At 40.1% G+C, this 20323-nt stretch overlaps 1 protein-coding gene and 1 pseudogene across 2 annotated transcripts in view; one reads left to right on the top strand and one right to left on the bottom strand.

Moving 5' to 3' along the window:
- SNX27 (sorting nexin 27) overlaps positions 1 to 20323 on the top strand; it is an 83281-nt gene that overhangs the window by 37731 nt on the left and 25227 nt on the right. The window contains exons 3-5 of the mRNA XM_029229073.1: positions 15257 to 15449; positions 17055 to 17119; positions 18926 to 19030. Coding sequence (XP_029084906.1) covers positions 15257 to 15449; positions 17055 to 17119; positions 18926 to 19030 — 363 coding nt within the window. The remainder of the gene's footprint in view (positions 1 to 15256; positions 15450 to 17054; positions 17120 to 18925; positions 19031 to 20323) is intronic.
- LOC114898907 lies at positions 9876 to 11307 on the bottom strand (annotated as a pseudogene). Its single transcript, XR_003794478.1, has one exon. The product of XR_003794478.1 is annotated as a protein FAM117A pseudogene (transcript).

Below are 20323 nucleotides of genomic sequence, written 5' to 3'. Positions count from 1 at the left end.
TCTGGCTAATGGTTTATCAATTTTGTTTATCTTCTTAAAGAATCAGCTTTTAGTTTTATTGATCTTTGTTATTGTTTTATTTGTTTCTATTTCATTTATTTTTGCTCTGATCTTTATGATTTCTTTCCTTCTGCTAACTTTGGGTTTTGTTTTTTCTTCTTTCTCTAGTTCCTTTAGGTGTAAGGTTAGATTGTTTATTTGAGATTTTTCCTGTTTCTTGATGTAGGCTTGTATAGCTATAAACTTCCCTCTTAGAACTGCTTTTGCTGTATCCCGTAGGTTTTGGATCATTGTGTTTTAATTGTCATTTGTCTCTAGGTATTTTTTGATTTTCTCTTTGATTTCTTCAGTGATCTCTTGGTTATTTAGTAATGTATTGTTTAGCCTTCATGTGTTTGTGTTTTTTACTTTTTTTCCCTGTAATTCATTTCTAATCTCATAGCATTGTGGTCGAAAAGATGCTTGATATGATTTTAGTTTTCTTAAACTTACTGAGGCTTGATTTGTGACCCAAGATGTGATCTCTCCTGGAGAATGTTCCATGCACACTTGAGAAGAAAGTATAATCTGCTGTTTTTGGATGGAATGTCCTAAAAATATCAATTAAATCTATCTGGTCTATTGTGTCATTTAAAGCTTCTGTTTCCTTATTTATTTTCATTTTGGATGATCTGTCCATTGGTGTAAATGAGGTATTAAAGTCCCCCACTATAATTGTGTTACTGTCGATTTCCTCTTTTAGAGCTGTTAGCAGTTGCCTTATGTATTGAGGTGCTCCTGTGTTGGGTGCATATATATTTATAATTGTTATATCTTCTTCTTGGATTGATCCCTTGATCATTATGTAGCGTCCTTCCTTGTCTCTTGTAACATTATTTTAAAGTGTATTTTATCTGATATGAATATTGTTACTCCAGCTTTCTTTTGATTTCCATTTGCATGGAATATCTTTTTCCATCCTGTCACTTTCAGTCTGTATGTGTCCCTACGTCTGAAGTGGGTCTCTTGTAGACAGCGTATATATGGGTCTTGTTTTTGTATCCATTCAGCAAGCCTGTGTCTTTTGGTTGGAGCATTTAATCCATTCACGTTTAAGGTAATTATCGATATGTATATTCCTGTGACCATTGTCTTAATTGTTTTGGGTTTGTTTTTGTAGGTCCTTTTCTTCTCTTATGTTTCCCACTTAGAGAAGTTCCTTTAGCATTTGTTGTAGAGCTGGTTTGGTGGTGCTGAATTCTCTTAGCTCTCGCTTCTCTGTAAAGCTTTTGATTTCCCCAGCGAATCTGAATGAGATCCTTGCCGGGTAGAGTAATCTTGGTTGTAGGTTCTTCCTTTTCATCACTTTAAGTATATCATGCCACTCCCTGCTGGCTTGTAGAGTTTCTGCTGAGAAATCAGCTGTTAACCTTATGGGAGTTCCCTTGTATGTTATTTGTCATTTTTCCCTTGCTGCTTTCAATAATTTTTCTTTGTCTTTAATTTTTGCCAGTTTGATTACTGTGTGTCGGCATGTTTCTCCTTGGGTTTATCCTGTATGGGACTCTGCTCTTCCTGAACTTGGCTGGCTATTTCCTTTCCCATGTTAGGGAAGTTTTCGATTATAATCACTTCAAATATTTTCTCTGGTCCTTTCTCTCTCCCTTCTTCTTCTGGGACCCCTATAATGCAGATGTTGTTGCATTTAATGTTGTCCGAGAGGTCTCTTAGGCTGTCTTCACTGCTTTTCATTCTTTTTTCTTTATTCTGTTCTGCAGCAGTGAATTCCACCATTCTGTTTTCTAGGTCACTTATCCATGCTTCTGCCTCAGTTATTCTGCTATTGATTCCTTCTAGTGTAGTTTTCATTTCAGTTATTGTATCGTTCATCTCTGTTTGTTTGTTCTTTACTTCTTCTAAGTCTTTGTTAAACATTTCTTGCATCTTCTCGATTTTTGCCTCCATTCTTTTTCCGAGGTCCTGGATCATTCTCACTATCATATTCTGAATTCTTTTTCTGGAAGGTTGCCTATCTCCACTTCATTTAATTGTTTTTCTGGGGTTTTAGCTTTTTCCTTCATCTGATACATAGCCCTCTGCCTTTTCATCTTGTCTATCTTTCTGTGAATGTGGTTTTTGTTCCACAGGCTGCAGGATTGTAGTTCTTCTTGCTTCTACTCTCTGCCCTCTGGTCCACCCTTATGTTTGAAAGATATTTTTACAGGGCATAATATTCTGGGATGATGGTTTTTTCTTTCAGTACTTTAAAAATGTCACACCAAGGAACCAGCTCTTAGTTTCGTCAATTTTTTCTATTGTTTTGTTGTTGTCATTGTGTTATTTAGTCTCTATTTCATTTATTTCTGCTCTGATCTGTATGATTTCTTCTACTAACTTTGTTTTGTTTGCTCTTTTTCTAGTTACTTTAGGTGTAAAATTAGCTTGTTTATTTGAGATATTTCTTTTCTCCTGTGGTAGGCTTGTATCGCTGTAAACTTCCCTCTTAGAACTGCTTTTCCTGTGTCACATAGATTTTGGATTGTTGTGTTTTCATTTTCATTTGTCTCCAGGTATTTTAAAATTTCTTTGATTTCTTCAGTGACCCATTGGGTGTTGAGTAGCACATTGTTTAGCCTCCATGTGTTTGTGATTTTTGCAGGTTTTTCTTGTAGTTCATTTCTAGTCTTATAGCATTGTGGTCAGAAAAGATGCTTGATATGTTTTCAGTTTTAAATTTACTGAGACTTGTTTTGTGACCTAGCATGTTATCTATTCTGGAGAATGTTCCACGTGCACTTGAAAAGAATGAGCAATTTGCTGCTTTTGGATGGAATGTTCTATATATATCTAATCCATCTAGTTAAGTCTATCTAATCTAATGGGTCATTTAAGGCTAGTGTTCTGTTATTGATCTTCTGTTTGGATCATCTGTCCATTGTTGTAGGTGGGGTGTTAAAGTCCCCTACTGTCTTTGTGTTACTGTCAGTTCTCCCCCTCTGTGTCTATTAATGTTTGCTTTATGTATTCAGTGCTCCTATGTTGGATGCATATATATTTATAGTTGTTATATCTTCTTCTTGGATTTATTCATTGATCGTTATGTAACGTCCTTCTTTATCTCTTATTACAGACCTTGTTTTATAGTCTATTTGGTCTGATATAAGTATTGCTATTCTGGCTTTCTTTACATTTTCATTTGCATGGAGTACCTTTTTCTATTCCTTCACTTTCTGCCTGTGTGTGTCTTTATATCTGAAGTAAGTCTCTTTTAGGCAGCATATATATGGTTCTTGTTTTTGTATCCATTCAGCAACTCTATGTCTTTTTTTTTTTTTTTTTTTGCGGTACGTGGGCCTCTCACTGTTGTGTGCTCTCCTGTTGCGGAGCACAGGCTCCGGACGCGCAGGCTCAGCAGCCATGGCTCACAGGCCCGGCCGCTCTGCAGCATGTGGGATCCTCCCAGACCGGGGCACGAACCTGCATCTCCTGCATCAGCAGGTGGACCCTCAACCACCACGCCACCAGGGAAGCCCAACTCTATGTCTTTTTTTTTTTTTTTTTTTTTTGCTGTATGCGGGCCTCTCACTGTTGTGGCCTCTCCCGTTGCAGAGCACAGGCTCCGGACGCCCAGGCTCAGCGGCCATGGCTCACGGGCCCAGCCGCTCCGCGGCATGTGGGATCTTCCCAGACTGGGGTACAAACCCGTGTCCCCTGCATCAGCAGGCGGACTCTCAACCACTGCACCACCAGGGAAGCCCATATGTCTTTTGATTGGAGCATTTAGCCCATTTACATTTGAAGTAATTATTGATAGGTTTGTACTTATTGCCATTTTATTGTTTTGGGGTTGCTTTTATTGCTCTTATTGTTCTTTTCTTTTTTTTTTGGCTCTCTTTCCATATCTTTAGTGTTATGTTTGGATTCCTTTCTCTTCTTTGTGTGTATATCTTTTATAGACTTTTGGTTTGTGATTACCATGAAGTATATATATAGCAATCTATCTGTCCATCTATTTATATGATTATTTTAAGTTGCTGATCTCTTAATTTCGAATGCATTTTAACAATCCTGCATTTTTACTCCTCGCCACATTTACTGTTTTTTTTTTTGCGGTACGTGGGCCTCTCACTGTTGTGGCCTCTCCCATTGCGGAGCACAGGCTCCGGACGCGCAGGCTCAGTGGCCATGGCTCACGGGCCGAGCCGCTCCGCGGCATGTGGGATCTTCCCAGACTGGTGCACGAACCCGTGTTCCCTGCATTGGCAGGCCGACTCTCAACCAGTGCACCACCTGGGAAGAACCACGTTTACTGTTTTTTTTTTTTTTTTTTTTTTTTTTTGCGGTACGTGAGCCTCTCACCATTGTGGCCTCTTCTGTTGCGGAGCACAGGCTCCGGATGCGCAGGCTCAGCGGCCATGGCTCACGGGCCCAGCCACTCCGTGGCATGTGGGATCCTCCCGGACCGGGGCACGAACCCGCGTCCCCTGCATTGGCAGGCAGACTCCCAACCACTGCGCCACCAGGGAAGCCCACGTTTACTGTTTTTAACATCATCTTGTACATCCTTTTTTGGTGTGTGTATCCATTAACTGCTTATTGTGATATTGATGATTACGATACTTTTGTCTTTTAACCTTCCTACTAGCTTTATAAGTGGCTGATCAACTACCTTCATTGTATGTTTGCCTTTACCAACGAGATTTTTCCTTTCATAATTTCTTCTTTCTAGTTGTGGTCTTTTCTGCATAGAGACATCCCTTTAACATTTCTTGTAAAGTTGGTTTCATGGTGCTAAACTCTTGCAGCTTTTTCCTGTCTGTAAAACTTTTGATTTCTCCTTCAAATCTGAATGATTTGAATAATTATTCAAATTATTGAATAATTTGCCAGGTAGAGTATTCTTGGTTGTAGGTTTTTTCTTTTCATTACTGTAAATATATTGTGCCACTCCCTTCTGGCCTGCAGAGTTTCTGCTGAAAAGTCAACTGATAGCCTTATGGGAGTTCCCTTGTGCATAACTAGTTGCTTTTCCCTTGCTGCTTTTAATATTCCTTCTTTATCTTTAATTTTGGCTATTTTAATTACAATGTGTCTTGGTGTGGTCCTCTTTGGGTTGATCTTGTTTGGGACTCTGTGCTTCCTGGATATGGATGTCTGCTTTCTTTCCCAAGTTAGGGAAGTTTTTAGCTATTATGTCTTCTAATACGTTCTCTGCACCTTTTTCTCTCTCTTCTCCTTCTGGGACCCCTGTTATGTGAATGTTATAAGCTTGATGTTGTCCTAGAGGTGTCTTAAACTGTCCTCATTTTTAAAAATTATTTGTCCTTTTTTCTGTTCAGCTTGAGTGATTTCCTCCACTCTGTCTTCCAGTTTTCTGATCCATTCCTCTGTATCATCTAATCTCCTGTTGAATCCTTCTAGTGTATTTTTAATTTTAGTTATTGTATTTTTCATCTCGGTTTGGTTCTTCTTTATATTTTCTAACTCTTTGTTAAAAACTTCTAACTTCTCACTGTGTTCATCCAGTCTTCTCCAAAGTTCTTTGAACATTTTTATGATCATTACCTTGAACTCTATTGCATAAATTGCTTATCTCCATTTCACTTAGTTCTTCTTCTAGGGTTTTGTCTTGTTTCTTTGTTTGGAACATATTCCTCTATCGCCTCATTTTGCCAAATTCTGTGTTCTTATTTCTATGTATTTGGTAGGTTGGTATGTTTCCTGATTGTGGAGAAGTGGCCTTATGTAGGAAATGCCTATGGGCCAGCAGCATACTCCCCTCTGGTCACCAGACCTCTATGCTTTAGGGGTGCCATCTATGTGGGCTGCATGGGCCCTTCTGTTGTGTCAGGCTGACTACTATGGGTGCCTTGGTAAGCATGGGTGGCCCTTGATCAGGTTGGTTGCCAGGCCTTGCCTAGTGCAGAAGTTGCCAGTGACTGGTGGGTGGGGCCATGTCCTGGGAAGGTTCTGGGGCTGGTGTCAGCCTGCTGATGAGTGGGGCCAGTTCCTGACTTCACTGGCTGTGGGGCCCAGGGTTTCCCAGAGTTGATATTGACCCACTGGTAGGTGGGGCTGGATCCCTGGGCAGCTGGCCAATAAATATATGGAGAGGTGATGATCAGCATCATTACTAATCATGGAAATGTAAATTAGGACCATAGTGAGAAATCTTTTCATACCCATTCCACTGGCAAAAATTAAGAGGATCTTTTTATATTATTACTGAAAGGAGTAAAAATTGATGTAACTGCTTTAGCTTACAGTTTGGCGTTATCTCCTTATGTTGAATATTCACATACCTTATAACTCTGCAGTTCCTCTTGTAGGGTATACCCAGGAGAATCTCTTATATATGTACTACAGGGGACATATGCACAAATGTTCATAGCAGCATTGTTCATAATAGCCAAAATTAAGAAGTAGTAAAACCCAGAAACAACCTGAATACCCATCAACAGAACAGATTTTTGAAAAGCGAAACAACAAAGTGTTCTATACAACAGAATAAACAACAAAGATATATAACGTTGTGGATGAGACTAAGTGAAAAAATAAGTCCCAAAAGGTCTCATTCTGCATGATAGCCTTTTCATAAAACTAAAATACCCTTCAAAAATTAAAATAAAAAATATAAGGATTACATATAAATGCAGGAAAAAATATAAAAAGAAAAACAAGGGAATAATGAAACATGGTTGAGCATAATAATTTTGGGAGTTAGAGAAACAGGGAGATAGGGTGAAGGAGGCAGAGACTATATGGTTAGAAATGTTTTTGTCAAGGTCTTAGCTTTTAGTTTGCTTTTCACAATGTTAAAAATAACTAAATTGGGACTTTCGTGGTGGTCCAGTGGTTAAGACTCTGCGCTTCCACTGTAGGTGGCACAGGTTCAATCCCTGGTTGGGGAACTAAGATCCCACATGATGTGTGGCATGGTCAAAAAAATAAAAGTAAAATAAAAATAACCAAATTAAATATCCAAACAAAGAGTTTGCCAAAATGAGACTGTGTTATGAACCAAGGATTGTGATTAATCCAGTTCTGTACACCTGAGGTCCAAATAAAGAAAATAGATACCATTTATGACCCACATTAGGGAAAACACATACACACACACACACACACTAAACCTTAGTTCTTTAGGATCATGTTGTTTCCTTTTGCTTTTTTTCTTTCCAAGAAGAAGCCTAAATACTTCAGTATTTGGGAAGAATGCCTTAGTTAAGGATCTCACACCTTTCACCCAGAAATCAGCTAAGAGTGCTGTATCTCCTTTTGCTATTATAAGCAGCTTATGAATAGCAAATAATGTGTCCTTTTGAAGATGAATTTTCAGCTAAAAACAAGATTAAATGGCAAGGTAGCATTGGAAACAATTTGTTGATCATAATGTACATTGAAGATTCATTCAGATCAGTAGCATGGACTAGATCAGGGTCTGTTTGACATTTGTAAGCAGAACTTAGGTGATGTTATCATGGCCAAATTGTCATTCTTTTTTTCTAATCACTTTTGCATTGTATAAGGAGAGTCTCTTCTGTGTGTTCAGTAGCACAATTCCTGTTGGTTACTAGAGGTTTGAGAAAGTGAGAACATTTTAATATTCAGATCCTACATAGAATGAGATGTTACCATTTAAAAGCCTTAAGAAATCTGTAGGTGGGGATTAAGGAAGCAACAAAATAAAGATCTCTGATATCTGGAATTTTGGGTTTTGCTATTGAATACAGAGCCCAGATATTACTAGAATTGCTTTCCCTTCAGTGGTTTGTGCTATTGTGAGAATTTATCAGTTACTGTCTTCTGGCATTCATTCCATAGAATTAATTCATGAGGATAAAGAGAGAAATGGCATGGCGTGGATTTTCAACATTTACATATTGTGAAATTTGGAAATTATTTCAAAGCTGAAGTTTGAAACTTTGACTTGCAGAATCCAGAGAGACAAAATTAGATCACTGATCAGATAAGTTGTACACTTTGCCCACTCGTAATTCATTCCTTTTCCCTTATTGGGGTCTAACTCAGCAAAGAGTATCTCAGGAGGGCTGTAACTTGTTACCCTTGGAAACTGGCTTTGCAATCTGAACATTCTAACTTTTTTTTTAATAGATCTTTATTGGAGTATAATTACTTCACAATACTGTGTTAGTTTCTGTTGCACACCAAAGTGAATCAGCCATATGCATACATATGTCCCCAGATGCCCTCCCTCTTGAGCCTCCCTCCCATCCTCCCTATCCCACCCTTCTAGGTCATCGCAAATCACCGAGCTGATCTCCCTGTGCTATGCTGCTGCTTCCCATAACTGTTTTACATTTGGTAGTGTATATATGTTGATGCTAATCTCACTGCGCCCCAGCTTCCCCCTCCCACCCTGTGTCCTCAAGTCCATTCTCTATGTCTACATCTTTATTCCTGCCCTGCAACTAGGTTCATCAGTACCTTTTTTTTTTTTTTTAGATTCCATATATATGTGTTAGAATACGGTATTTGGTTTTCTCTTTCTGACTTACTTCACTCTGTATGACAGACTCTGGGTCCATCCACCTCACTACAAATAACTCAATTTTGTTTCTTTTTATGGCTAAGTAATATTCCATTGTATATATGTGCCACATCTTCTTTATCCATTCATCTGTCGATGGACATTTAGGTTGCTTCCATGTCCTGGCTATTGTAAATAGTGCTGCAGTGAACATTGTGGTACATGTCTCTTTTTGAATTATGGTTTTCTCTGGGTATATGTCCAGTAGTGGGATTGCTGGATCATATGGTAGTTCTATTTTTATTTTTTTAAGGAACCTCCATACTGTTTTCCATAGTGGTTGTATCAATTTACATTCCTACCAACAGTGCAGGAGGGTTCCCTTTTCACCACAGCCTTTCCAGCATTTATTGTTTCTAGATTTTTTGATGATAGCCATTCTGACTGGCATGAGGTGATACCTCATTGTAGTTTTTTTTTTTTCCCCTGGGAATACTTATTTATTTGGTCTATTAACACCAAGATCTGCAAAAAACAAAAAACAAACAAAAAAACACAACTTCTAAACACAGGATAATAAAACTTGAACATTAACATTCTTCTTCGATTTTGTGTAAGCTCTGCAGTATGGAAAATATACAGACTTCAAACAGCTGCAAAAATAGTGTCTTTGGGAGAAAATAGAGTTTCTACATCGATACAAGAAAAATAGGCATTTTTCTAATCCAGCCCAGTCCTGGGGCAGGTGGAGGGTGGAGAGTCACCACTTGCCACCCGGAGGAATGCCAGTTCTCCCTCTCCCCTACTACCCACCTGGGGCTGGGCAGGCTGGGCTGCTGCTTAAGACAATCTTAGGGTGAAAGCGAGATGAAAATGCCACTTAGGAAAACGCTTGGTTCCCCCTCTGCCAGCAGCTGGATTGGTCAAGTGTTATGGCCCTTTCGAGCTGCTTTGGTCAGCTCCTCCAATGAGAGGGAGGTAGGGGGATGGGACTGAGAGGATCGGGGAATCTATTCGGGTCTCCTCATCTGTGTCTGGGGAGGAGAGGTAAGGAAATCTGTGGTGTCCCCTCTCCTTTAATCATGGCCAGCTTGCTCCATGATAAAGACAAGGGCCCCATACACTGTCCTTCGGACTCACACCCAGGGGTGGGGGACCCAAGACCTTCTGGTTGAGTTTTCCACCAAGTGAGAGGGGTGACAAGAACACGGGTGTGACTTGTGAGCTGCCCAGCTTCTAGTGGAGGAGGCAGGTCCCCTCACATTCGAAGGGGCAGGGGTCCATCGGAAAGAGGACCCAGGGCTTTGACACAATAAATGAAAGTGCTCAAAGGCCAGGAGGGAAGGGCTCCTTCATCCCCCATCTCAGGGGAGCTCGGGAGGGGCCTGCCACCAAGGCACTGGTCTCCATGGTGAAGTGGGGGTGGGGCCCTCAGACCACCAGGGAGCTCTGGAAAAGCGCAGGCTCTTCTGACGGTGGGGGCCACTGCCAAGGCTCGAATGGCAGCGAGGAGGCCTTGGGGGCCTCTGGATCCTTCCGAGGCGGTGGCCTGGGGCTGGCCGGGGGAAGGGGGGACCCCGGGCTTGAGGGGCAGTTACGGAAGATGAAGCCCATGCTGGGGAAGAGGGGCTTCATCAAGCTGACGGGGCAGAAAGCCGAGCCGGTTGGGTTGAAATGGACTTTGTTCTTGTTAGGACAGGAAGTCAGGAAGGCCAGGTCAGGACCTGGGGACGTGGCCTCTTCAAACACCCGCAGTTTCTCACAGCCTTACGGGGGTTCCCGTTTGAAGATGTAGCTGTGATTGGACCGAGGGTAGGCGGCAAAGGCAAGGACTGGAGATGGGCTGCCCTCTTCAAGGAAGGCTGGGTGGCCTGGAGGGGAAGCCTTGTCACTGGGGATGGACGTCAGCTCCTCGGCTGCACCCTGGTGTTCCTCACGGCCAGTCTGGCCAGAAGGCTGGGGGGCTGCCAGGGGCGTGGAGGGAGAGCTGGCAAGGTTTCCAGGCTCCAGGAGGAGGAGGGGATGATCACAGCTGCCGCTCTGGAGGGGAGCTGGGGCTCGGTGTCCGTCAGGGATTTCAAGGATCCGCAGCAGCTCCTCCTCACCCTGCTCTTTCACAAACACCTCCTGCAGCTCTTGGTTGAGCCCTTCCAGGCTCCGGTGCAGGCAGGGGCTCAGTCGCAGGACAGAGGACCCTGAGGGGAAGCTGGGAGGGGACGCCCTCAGTGCTCCCCGCACAGCATGGTCCCCTTGGAGGGGGGATCCCCGCTCCTTCTGTTTCCCACTGCGGCTAAGCTTTGTCCTCTGCAGCTGTTGCTTCAACTTGGTAATCTCGTTTCGGTGGTCTGCGCTGCCCCAGGACGCTGAGTGCTTGTGTGTACACGAGCTGGCCCGCTCACCTTCAAGCTCTGGCCAGGGCAGGGGGGTCTGGGTGGCCTTGTTATTGGTACAGCAGGTGAAGGCCCCATCAGCATCTCGTGGCCACTGGCCCAGAAGGGAGGAGCTGAGGATGGTGTCCAGGGAGAATGTACGCTGGACCTGGGGTGGCTGAGGCCTACACACTGGCTTTTCTGGGGCCACGGAACACGGGACGCTGGCTGCGCGGCCACCCCCGTCCCGGCGCTGCTGCGGCTGCTGCAGCTGGAAAGGGACGGTGGCCCTGAGCGGCTGCAGCCCAGCCCGGGGGGAGCCAGCGGGGGCTGGGGGAGAGCAGCCCCGCCGGAGGCCCCCTGCCCCTCCGTGCCCTGGCCCCTAGGCACCTCCGCCTCTGCCGCCCACTGCGGCCCCCGCCATCGCCCGCCCGCCTGACTGCTGGCCTGCCTCGGCCCCACAGCGAGCCCCACGCTCTCATTGTACTTTTGATTTGCATTTCTCTAATAATTAGTGATGTTGAGCATCTTTTCATGTGCCTCTTGCCCATCTGTATGAATATTCTAACTTTTGAAGTTTTGTAGGATATGGTCAGTTGGAGAAGACAGTGACCAGTGATCATTAAATTCAGCGTGCTATCGCAAGCTTGACAAACATCATCTAATTCCATGTATGAGCCAGCCAGTCTGAGGGTTTACATTGAGGTGGAAAAATCCTAGAAGCACTGTCAGCCTGTGTATATCTTTAGTTCCTATTTGATAATCTTCCTTCAAGTCCAGAGAATATATTTTTTGATGGATGTTTTCATTTGTAATGAGACCATGGTCATTTCTCATGGATCATGGACATTCATGAGTTGATTCAGCAGGGAGTCAATCATTTTCTTTGCAAATGAGTGTGTCCAAACCAGGGAAATGGATGCTAATGGATCTTGGTTAATTTTAAGGGCAAGTGAAGAACAAAGTAGTCTGTTGTGATCTCTTTTTGTATGTTTCTCATTTGCTAATAAGCACAGTTAACTTAAAAACAGTTTGTGTTTCCATACGAATTGTAAAATTTTTTGTTCTAATTCTGTGAAGAATGCCGTTGGTAGTTTGATAGGGATTGCATTGAATCTGTAGGTTGATTTGGGTAGTACAGTCATTTTCACAATATTGATTCTTCCAATCCAAGAACATGGTATATTTCTCCATCTGTTTGTGTCATCTTTGATTTCTTTCATCAGTGTTTTAGCCTGAGAAAACCATAATTCAAAAAGAGACATGTATCACAATGTTCATTGCAGCACTATTTATAATAGCCAGGACATGGAAGCAACCTAAATGTCCATCGACAGATGAATGGTTAAAGAAGATGTGGCATATATATACAATGGAATATTACTCAGCCATAAAAAGAAATGAAATTGAGTTATTTTTAGTGAGGTGGATGGACCTAGAGTCTCATACAGAGTGAAGTAAGAAAGAGAAAAACAAATACCGTATGCTAACACATATATATATATATATGGAATTCAAAAAAATAAAAGAATGGTACTGTTGAACCTAGTGACAGGGCAGGAATAAAGATGTAGACATAGAGAATGGACTTGAGGACACAGGGCGGAGGGGGAAGCTGGGGCAAAGTGAGATTAGCATCGACATATATACACTACTGAATGTAAAATAGTTATGGGAAGCAGCAGCATAGCACAGGAGATCAGTGCTTTGAGATGACCTAGAAATGTGGGATAGGGAGGATGGGAGGGAGGCTCAAGAGGAAGGGGATATGGGGATATATGTATGCATATGACTGATTCACTTTGTTGTACAACAGAAACTAACAGTATTATGAAGCAGTTATCCTCCAATAAAGGTCTATTTTAAAAAAAAACAATGGTTTGGCTCTTTTGGAAGCCATTCCTACCTGCATTAAAGTATTACTGAACTGTTAGGCATCCTATTTATAGTTCTGTTCCCTTTGACTTCACATTTAAGTGGAAAGCGGTGGGTGGTGAGAGGCTATTTGATATTACTCTTCTCACCTTATAAGAAACTGAAATTTTAGGATTGAAATTGTCACAAAGGCCTCTCAAGTTGTAGGGTTCTTTCTACCCTAGGAAATGTTTTTCTAGACTTGCGATCACTCAAGTCATCATCATTGAGGAAATCCAGTCATAGTCTTTCTGTGCGTTATCAAAGACCTAGTCTACTCTTCCCTGGAAAAAGACATTGGGGAATACCTAATTCACCAATGCCACTAAGCTAGCTTTACCTCCCTTCCTTCCTTCCTTGTGTGAGGAACTCAGACTGATTTTCAACACCAGTAGGGTTGTAGACTTGCTTTTTAAGCAAAGGAATGATGATGTTCTTGAGAAATTTGGGAAGTTTAGTTTGAGAAGTAAGTATATAAGACCAGGTTGACTGAATAAGACTTTCTTGAGACTGCCTGCTCTTAAGAGAATGTGTGGTCTTGTCTGAGGGGAAGACTGTTTTCCTTTTAATGCTTTTGTACTTAAGAAGGAATACTTGGTAATATGTGTGATTCATTACAATCAGTTATAAATTTGAGCGATAATTATAAGAAGCAAACTCATTGATCAGGATCATACTCATCCCTGGACACTATTTGATAGTGGTTAGAGGCTTTGCTTTCAAGTAGGGGAGGGATCATAGGAGGAGAGTTGTGAGAGAGGAGTTTTTAAATTATTGTTGCATTTAATTTATACTTCCTAAGTCACAGAAGCATGGAAAAGATTCTTCCTGAGATTGAAGGAAGGGCTTTGGTGTATACATTCTCAGTGACTAAGTCTTTATTGATTTATTTATTAACTTGAAGTATCGTTGATTTACCGTATTGTGCTAATTACTGCTGCACAGCAAAGTGATTCAGTTATACATAAATATACTTTTTTTTGTATTGTTTTCCATTATGGTTTATCATAGGATATTGAATATAGTTCTCTGTGCTGTACAGTAGGACCTTGTTGTTCATCCATTCTGTATATAAAAGCTTACATCTGCTAACCCCCACCTCCCACTCTATCCCTCCCCCAACCCCCTCCCCCTTGGCAACCACCAGTCTGTTCTCTGTGCTCAGTGACTAAGTCTTGATTACATGAGTAGATGACCTATTTTGTGCACATTTAAATTTTTGAATGATTTTTGCTAAGCCAGTAAATGTGATTTGGAGCTAATTTTCCCATCTCTGCATAATTTGATATGTTCTGAGAATACAAAGTAACTTAGATTATTTAATGTTTTTGGATTATGCATCCCACCACTTTCCTTTATGAGGACACATATTTAAGAATTACACATACATACATTCATTTTTTCATCAAATATTTACTGAGTGCCTACTGTGTGCCAGGCCCTGTTCTAGAAGTTTGGCATGCATCTGTGAACAGTAGACAGAAATCTCTACCTATTTCTTTTTTATTTTTTAAATATTTATTTAGGCTGTGCTGGGTCTTAGTTGTGGCACATGATCTTTGTTGTGGCATGCGGGATCTTTTAAGTTGTGGCATGCGGGATCTGTAAGTTGTGGCATGTGGGCTCATAGTTGCGGCATGTGGGCTTCTTAGTTATGGTGTGCGGACTCCTTAGTTGTGGCGTGCGGACTCCTTATTTGTGGCATGCGGACTCTTAGTCATGGCATGTGAACTCTTAGTTGTGGCATGCATGCAGGCTCTAGTTCCCTGACCAGGGATTGAATCCAGGGCCCCTGCATTGGGAGCTCGGAGTCTTACCCACTGGACCACCAGGGAAGTCCCTCTACCTATTTCTTTATGAGGATTATTAACTGTTTATATGAGGAGGTCCTTAGAGTACATTTATTCTTCAACTTTTTGTTAACCCTGTTTTAATGATGGAAGGGAGAAGAACAAAACTAGGGATATCTGACTTCAGGAAAGGAGTTTTTGCAAAAATGATCTATTTGGTAACAAAAATTTCACTATTGCTTACATCAATCAATTTTAGATCTTTTCTTTGGAAGTGTGGTTCACACACAAATATCAGTCACATTGCTTTATAATCAATTCTAATTTTTTACATCTCTCTCCAAATTTGCCTGCTTGTTCATTCACTTTACTTACCACATTGGCTTTGAATGATCTTTAACTTTCTGAAAATAAAATCTACCCTTAAAATCTGGTAATTGCCTCTGAAGATATTTAAAACAATGTGTTGGAGGTAATTGTAATATCACAAATAAGATCATGGGCCCCCTGAAGGCAATAGCCCTCTTTTGTACATATAATTTCTGGCATCTTTATTAAAAGTAAATCTTGTTTTACAGTGACCTTGAACATATATTCTCTGTTAAGTATGTATCAGAATATACCTAACCGGTATCAATCTGAGCCTGACTGTAGGTGATTCTGTGATTTAATTTGCAGTAAGTAGGCTTTTTTTTGTTCTTCACCCTCACCAGGTATACAATGTTTACATGGCAGGGAGGCAGTTGTGTTCTAAGCGGTACCGGGAATTTGCCATCCTACACCAGAACCTGAAGAGAGAGTTTGCCAACTTTACATTTCCCCGACTTCCAGGGAAGTGGCCATTCTCTTTATCAGAACAGCAATTAGATGCCCGACGTCGGGGGTTGGAAGAATATCTAGAAAAAGGTAAGCCAGCCTATTAAACTCTACTATCTTGAGTAAAAATAGGGTCTAGGTATATATTGCAGCTCCTAAACTGCATAGCTAAGTTTCCTGAAACTCAACAGTGAAAGTAAATCAGGTTTTTGACTTAGGTGTTGAATGATCTGAGCTTTGAAGCCAAGAGTAAAATGTTCAGTACAGCAATTAATAGCCTATTTTATTGACTCGCCAAACACTTAACAACAACAGAAAAATGCATAATTATTTTTTGATGCATTAAGGACCTTTATTTATTTATAGGGTTATATTTTTGCACGCAGCAAACATATACAGACTCAGCAACATGCTAAATTGATTTGGGAACTAGATGGGCAGTATTTAAGACATTTTTATGAAAGTGATTCTTGGTTCACTGGCATGTCCTACTTGAAAATTCCTTATTCCTCTTACACGTGTCCATGGATAGGTTTGATGAGTTGTAGGTAAGCTAATGTTCCCTTTTTCTAAGTAGGTTATAGGTAGAAATATTAAAACTTATTTGTTATCTCAGGACCTCCAAACAATACATTAGGAATCTTTGGATGTGGATGCTGAAACGTTTGTCTAGAAAGGCAGGGAGAAATGACACAGATCTCCTGAATAAGATGGTTCAGTTTGTGGCTCAGAGGAGACCTTGTTTTGCTACATTATAGAGTTACATAATTTGCTAGGCATGCAATAGGTTTTTCTTTAAAAGTACTAATTTAACAGAATAATGGTCTTATGTGGTATTTAATAATTCTGTGTCCTTGTAGAAGAACTAATTGACCTAGTTGAATTTTTTTTAAACTTTGGTAGAGAGCTTTATCCCTGAAGAAAAACCATTTCCCCCATAGAAGGTAGTTAAACTTCATCTATTTTTAGCTTTTCTCTAACATGGAATGGCCTCCTAACAAGCCTTTGGGAAATGAGAAAGAGTACAGTTTTTTTTAATAAAATGAAGTAGAATCAGCAGTGTAATTTATTATCCTCAGGAGAATGTTAGGAAATTAACTCTCTTAGATTTAGATGATTACCTACCTACCTGCCTGTTTTCTTTTCCTTCCTTCTCCCTTTCTCTCTCTTTTTTTTAGTTGTAGTTGTTTTGAAGTTAAAGTTAGTGAGGTGAGAAGATGAGAAGATGTGCTCAGCTTAACACTTGATTACCTACCCATTTTTTTCCAAAGTGGCTTTAAATGCTTATGATTCTCTTACTGGCCTGCTCCTAGGCCAAATAGATATTTTTCTTTGTATTTTAATTTTGTGTTTATTCCTAATTGACCTTACCCTTGTTCTATTGTCTAGCTTATTAATAGTTAACACAAGACAGCAAAGTTAGATTTACTGAACTTTTATTTCTCTTTTACAGGTAACTTCCTTTGTCTATGTTTAATATTTTTAATAAGCTACATCTTTGTACGTCCTGTTATTCCTCTGTTCTGGTTCATATTTATATAAATGTTTGTTGTGCCGTAAAATATCGTGTCAGGGATGGCATACTACCTCAGCACTGCCTGCTAATGATGATTTATACTTAAACCTTGATATGTTCTTGACTTTATATTCTTGATTTTAGGGCCTTATGCCAGATTCTGTCTTTGTTTTCTATAGTGTGCTCAATACGAGTCATTGGTGAGAGTGACATCATGCAGGAATTCCTATCAGAATCAGATGAGGTAGGTGAATACCCACTATAGTGACTATTTACCTCTTGGCTCCTTGTGGGGGAAAATAAATTAAAGATATCAATGATGGATTGAATTGCCATAAATTCTCTAAATGACTGTTTTTTCAACTTCCTTTTGTTATGTGTCCTGCTTATCCTTCAAGACCTAGTGCTAGGTCCACCTTCTCTTTGAAGCCTCCCCTGATATTCAAGGGATACACATTGATTTTTCATTCCACCAAGAACTTCTGCAGTCAGTACACATAATTATCACCTTGTTGCTATCTCACTCTCTAATTTTTCTTTTTTTTTTTTTGCGGTACGCGGGCCTCTCACTGTTGTGGCCTCTCCCGTTGCGGAGCACAGGCTCTGGATGTGCAGGCTCAGTGGCCGTGTCTCACGGGCCTAGCCGCTCCACGGCATGTGGGATCTTCCCGGACCAGGGCACGAACCCATGTCCCCTGCATCGGCAGGCGGACTCTCAACCACTGCGCCACCAGGGAAGCCCTCTAATTTTTTATACATATAGTCAGATGACCCCTTTATAATTTTACTTTACTAGATCATGAGCTACCTGTAGGTAAGAGCTAAATCTTTTTTTTTTCAGCTTTTTGAATGTAATTGTCAAATATGAATTGTATATATTAAGGTGTACAACTTGATGTTTTGGTATCTGTATACATTGTGAAATGATCACCATAATCAAGTTAACTAACCTATCCATCATCTCATTACCATTTCCTCCTCCCTTTTCTCTTCTTTCCTTCCTTCCTTTCTTCACTTCAGATCTAACCCCTTAGCAAATTTCAAATATAGAATATAGTATTGTTAACTATGATCACCACGCTGTACATTAGATCTTCAGAGCAAGAGCTAAATCTTGAACATCTTTATATTCCCAGTGCCTTACCACAATGTCAGGCATTTTGTAGGTGCTTAATAAATATTAATTAAATAGAAGAATGACTATGTAATGCTGCTGTATTAAATAATGTGTCATCCACTAATTATTTTATATGTATATGTTTTATTTCCCCAGCTAGATTATAAGTTTCTTGCAGACAAGGGCTTTTATAACAAAGTAATGCTTAGGATGGTTTTAGGCAATGAATAGTAGTTTTTTTAAAGTGGTAAATGAAGATGGACTTGTTTCTAAATAGTTGTTTCTCTGTAATAAAAATTACAGGGTCACAAATTTGTTAGAGGAATGTGTTAATTTTCAAAAGCAGTAAGAGAGAAAGACTTCTTTTGAATTAAGGAGGATAAGAATTGTTTACTCTTTGCTAGAAGAAAATTGGACATCAGACTAACTCAGATTCCTGAGTTTCATCAGTTTTTCCTTTCAAAGGTGTCATGATTATTTCAGGGTTCAGAAAGGAACTTAGGATGCCTCTTGAGCCAATCTAGCATGCCTAACCATTTAAAACCAGAGAATATTTGTTGAAACTACTGCTTTTGGTTGTTTTCTTTTCTCATTTGTGAGTTCTGAATGTTTGAAAGTAAGCCAAAAATCTTATCTGTGTTTGACCTAGACTGATTCACACAAGTTTTCTGTTTTGAGATATGAACACATTGGGTTCAACATATTTCTTTCCTTCCTGTTCATCTTAAAGGTTAACTTCTGCTGCAGCCTAAAGTCAGCTTTATGACTTGAAATGTATTGACTTATGTCTTTTTTCCCCTTTTCATTGGAACTCATTTTCTTTCTATCACAAGTTTAGGTTGTTTAGCTAGCATGTTGCAAGGAGAATGAGGATATACTGGGTCATAAATTCTTTTTTTTTTTTAATTAATTCTTTTTCTGCCTTTTCCCCAGAACTACAATGGTGTGTCTGACGTAGAGCTGAGAGTAGCATTACCAGATGGAACCACAGTTACAGTCAGGGTTAAAAAGAACAGTACTACAGACCAAGTATATCAGGTAAATTAAACTTGAACAAGTAGGCTTGACATTGGTTGGTTTAAAACTAAGAAAGATAGATTAAATGAGTTAATACATATAAGGAGCTTGGAGTATCTGGCATGTAATAAATTTATTAAATGTTAGCTGCTGCTGTTGATGTTATGATTATTAACGTGGAAGTACTTTGTCCTCCTTGAAAGAAAGATACAATAAATATCCCCAGGTTGTAATGGTTGTGATTAGCACCCCCTCTTTTTAATTGTAAAAGACTTTCTAATGTATGTGAAAATAGAATAGTACAGTGAAACTCCATGTACTCATCACTCATATTTAATAATCCTCAAGATTTTGCCACATTTGTGTTATATATCCTTTTTTCCTTTTCCTTTGTTTAAATATTTTAAAGCAAATTTCATGTTTTTCGACCTGTGTATATTTCAGTATACATCTCTAAAAAATATGGATGTTCCTCTTACATAATCACAAAGCCATTATCAAACCTAAAAAATTAACTACTTCCATGGTATTAACTAATAATAAATCCATAGTCAAGTTTTCCCAATTGTCTAAAAATGATTTTTAACAGTTGGTTTGTTATAATTTGGATCTAAACAAGGTCCTTATGTCCTTAAAAAACATTTGGTTTTTATGTTTGTTTTAATATAGAGCAGCCTTCCTTCCCTTCCCTTCCCCAACTTTTTTCCCTTATGTTATTGTTTTATTGCAGAAATTGGGTCTGTGTCCTGTGGAATGTCCCACATTCTGAATTTATTTGTTTGCTTCTTTTGTCTATTTGTGTCATTTAATATGTCTTTCTGTCTACTTATATTTTCTATAAATGGAATTTTTCTCTAGAGGCTTGATTAGATTCAGGTTCAGCTTTTTGATGAGAATACTTCATAATCGGTGCTATATACTTCATATTGCTTCTCAACCGGAGGAACACAATATCTGGTTATCCACTTTTAGTGATTAATCAGTAGGTTTACATGGTAATAACCCGATGTATCCATCGTTAAGTTCTTCACTGATCTTTTATCCAATAAGTGTATCACTGATGATTACTGTCCTAACCAGTGATTTCATTAAGGGTTGCAAAATGCTGATTTTCCAATTTTCTCATTTCTTCACATTTATTTATTTATTTATTTATTTTGCTGTACGCGGGCCTCTCACCATTGTGGCCTCTCCTGTTGTGGAGCACAGGCTCCGGACGCGCAGGCTCAGAGGCCATGGCTCACGGGCCCAGCCACTCCGCGGCATGCGGGATCCTCCCGGACCGGGTCATGAACCCGTGTCCCCTGCATCAGC

This window comes from Monodon monoceros, unplaced genomic scaffold (assembly GCF_005190385.1).
Source record: "Monodon monoceros isolate NGI ecotype Baffin Bay Population unplaced genomic scaffold, NGI_Narwhal_1 Super_Scaffold_18, whole genome shotgun sequence".
In the NCBI taxonomy this organism is placed as follows: Eukaryota; Metazoa; Chordata; class Mammalia; order Artiodactyla; family Monodontidae; genus Monodon; species Monodon monoceros.
The sequence above is the reverse complement of the archived record's forward strand: the minus strand, read 5'-3'. Positions and strand labels throughout refer to the sequence as shown.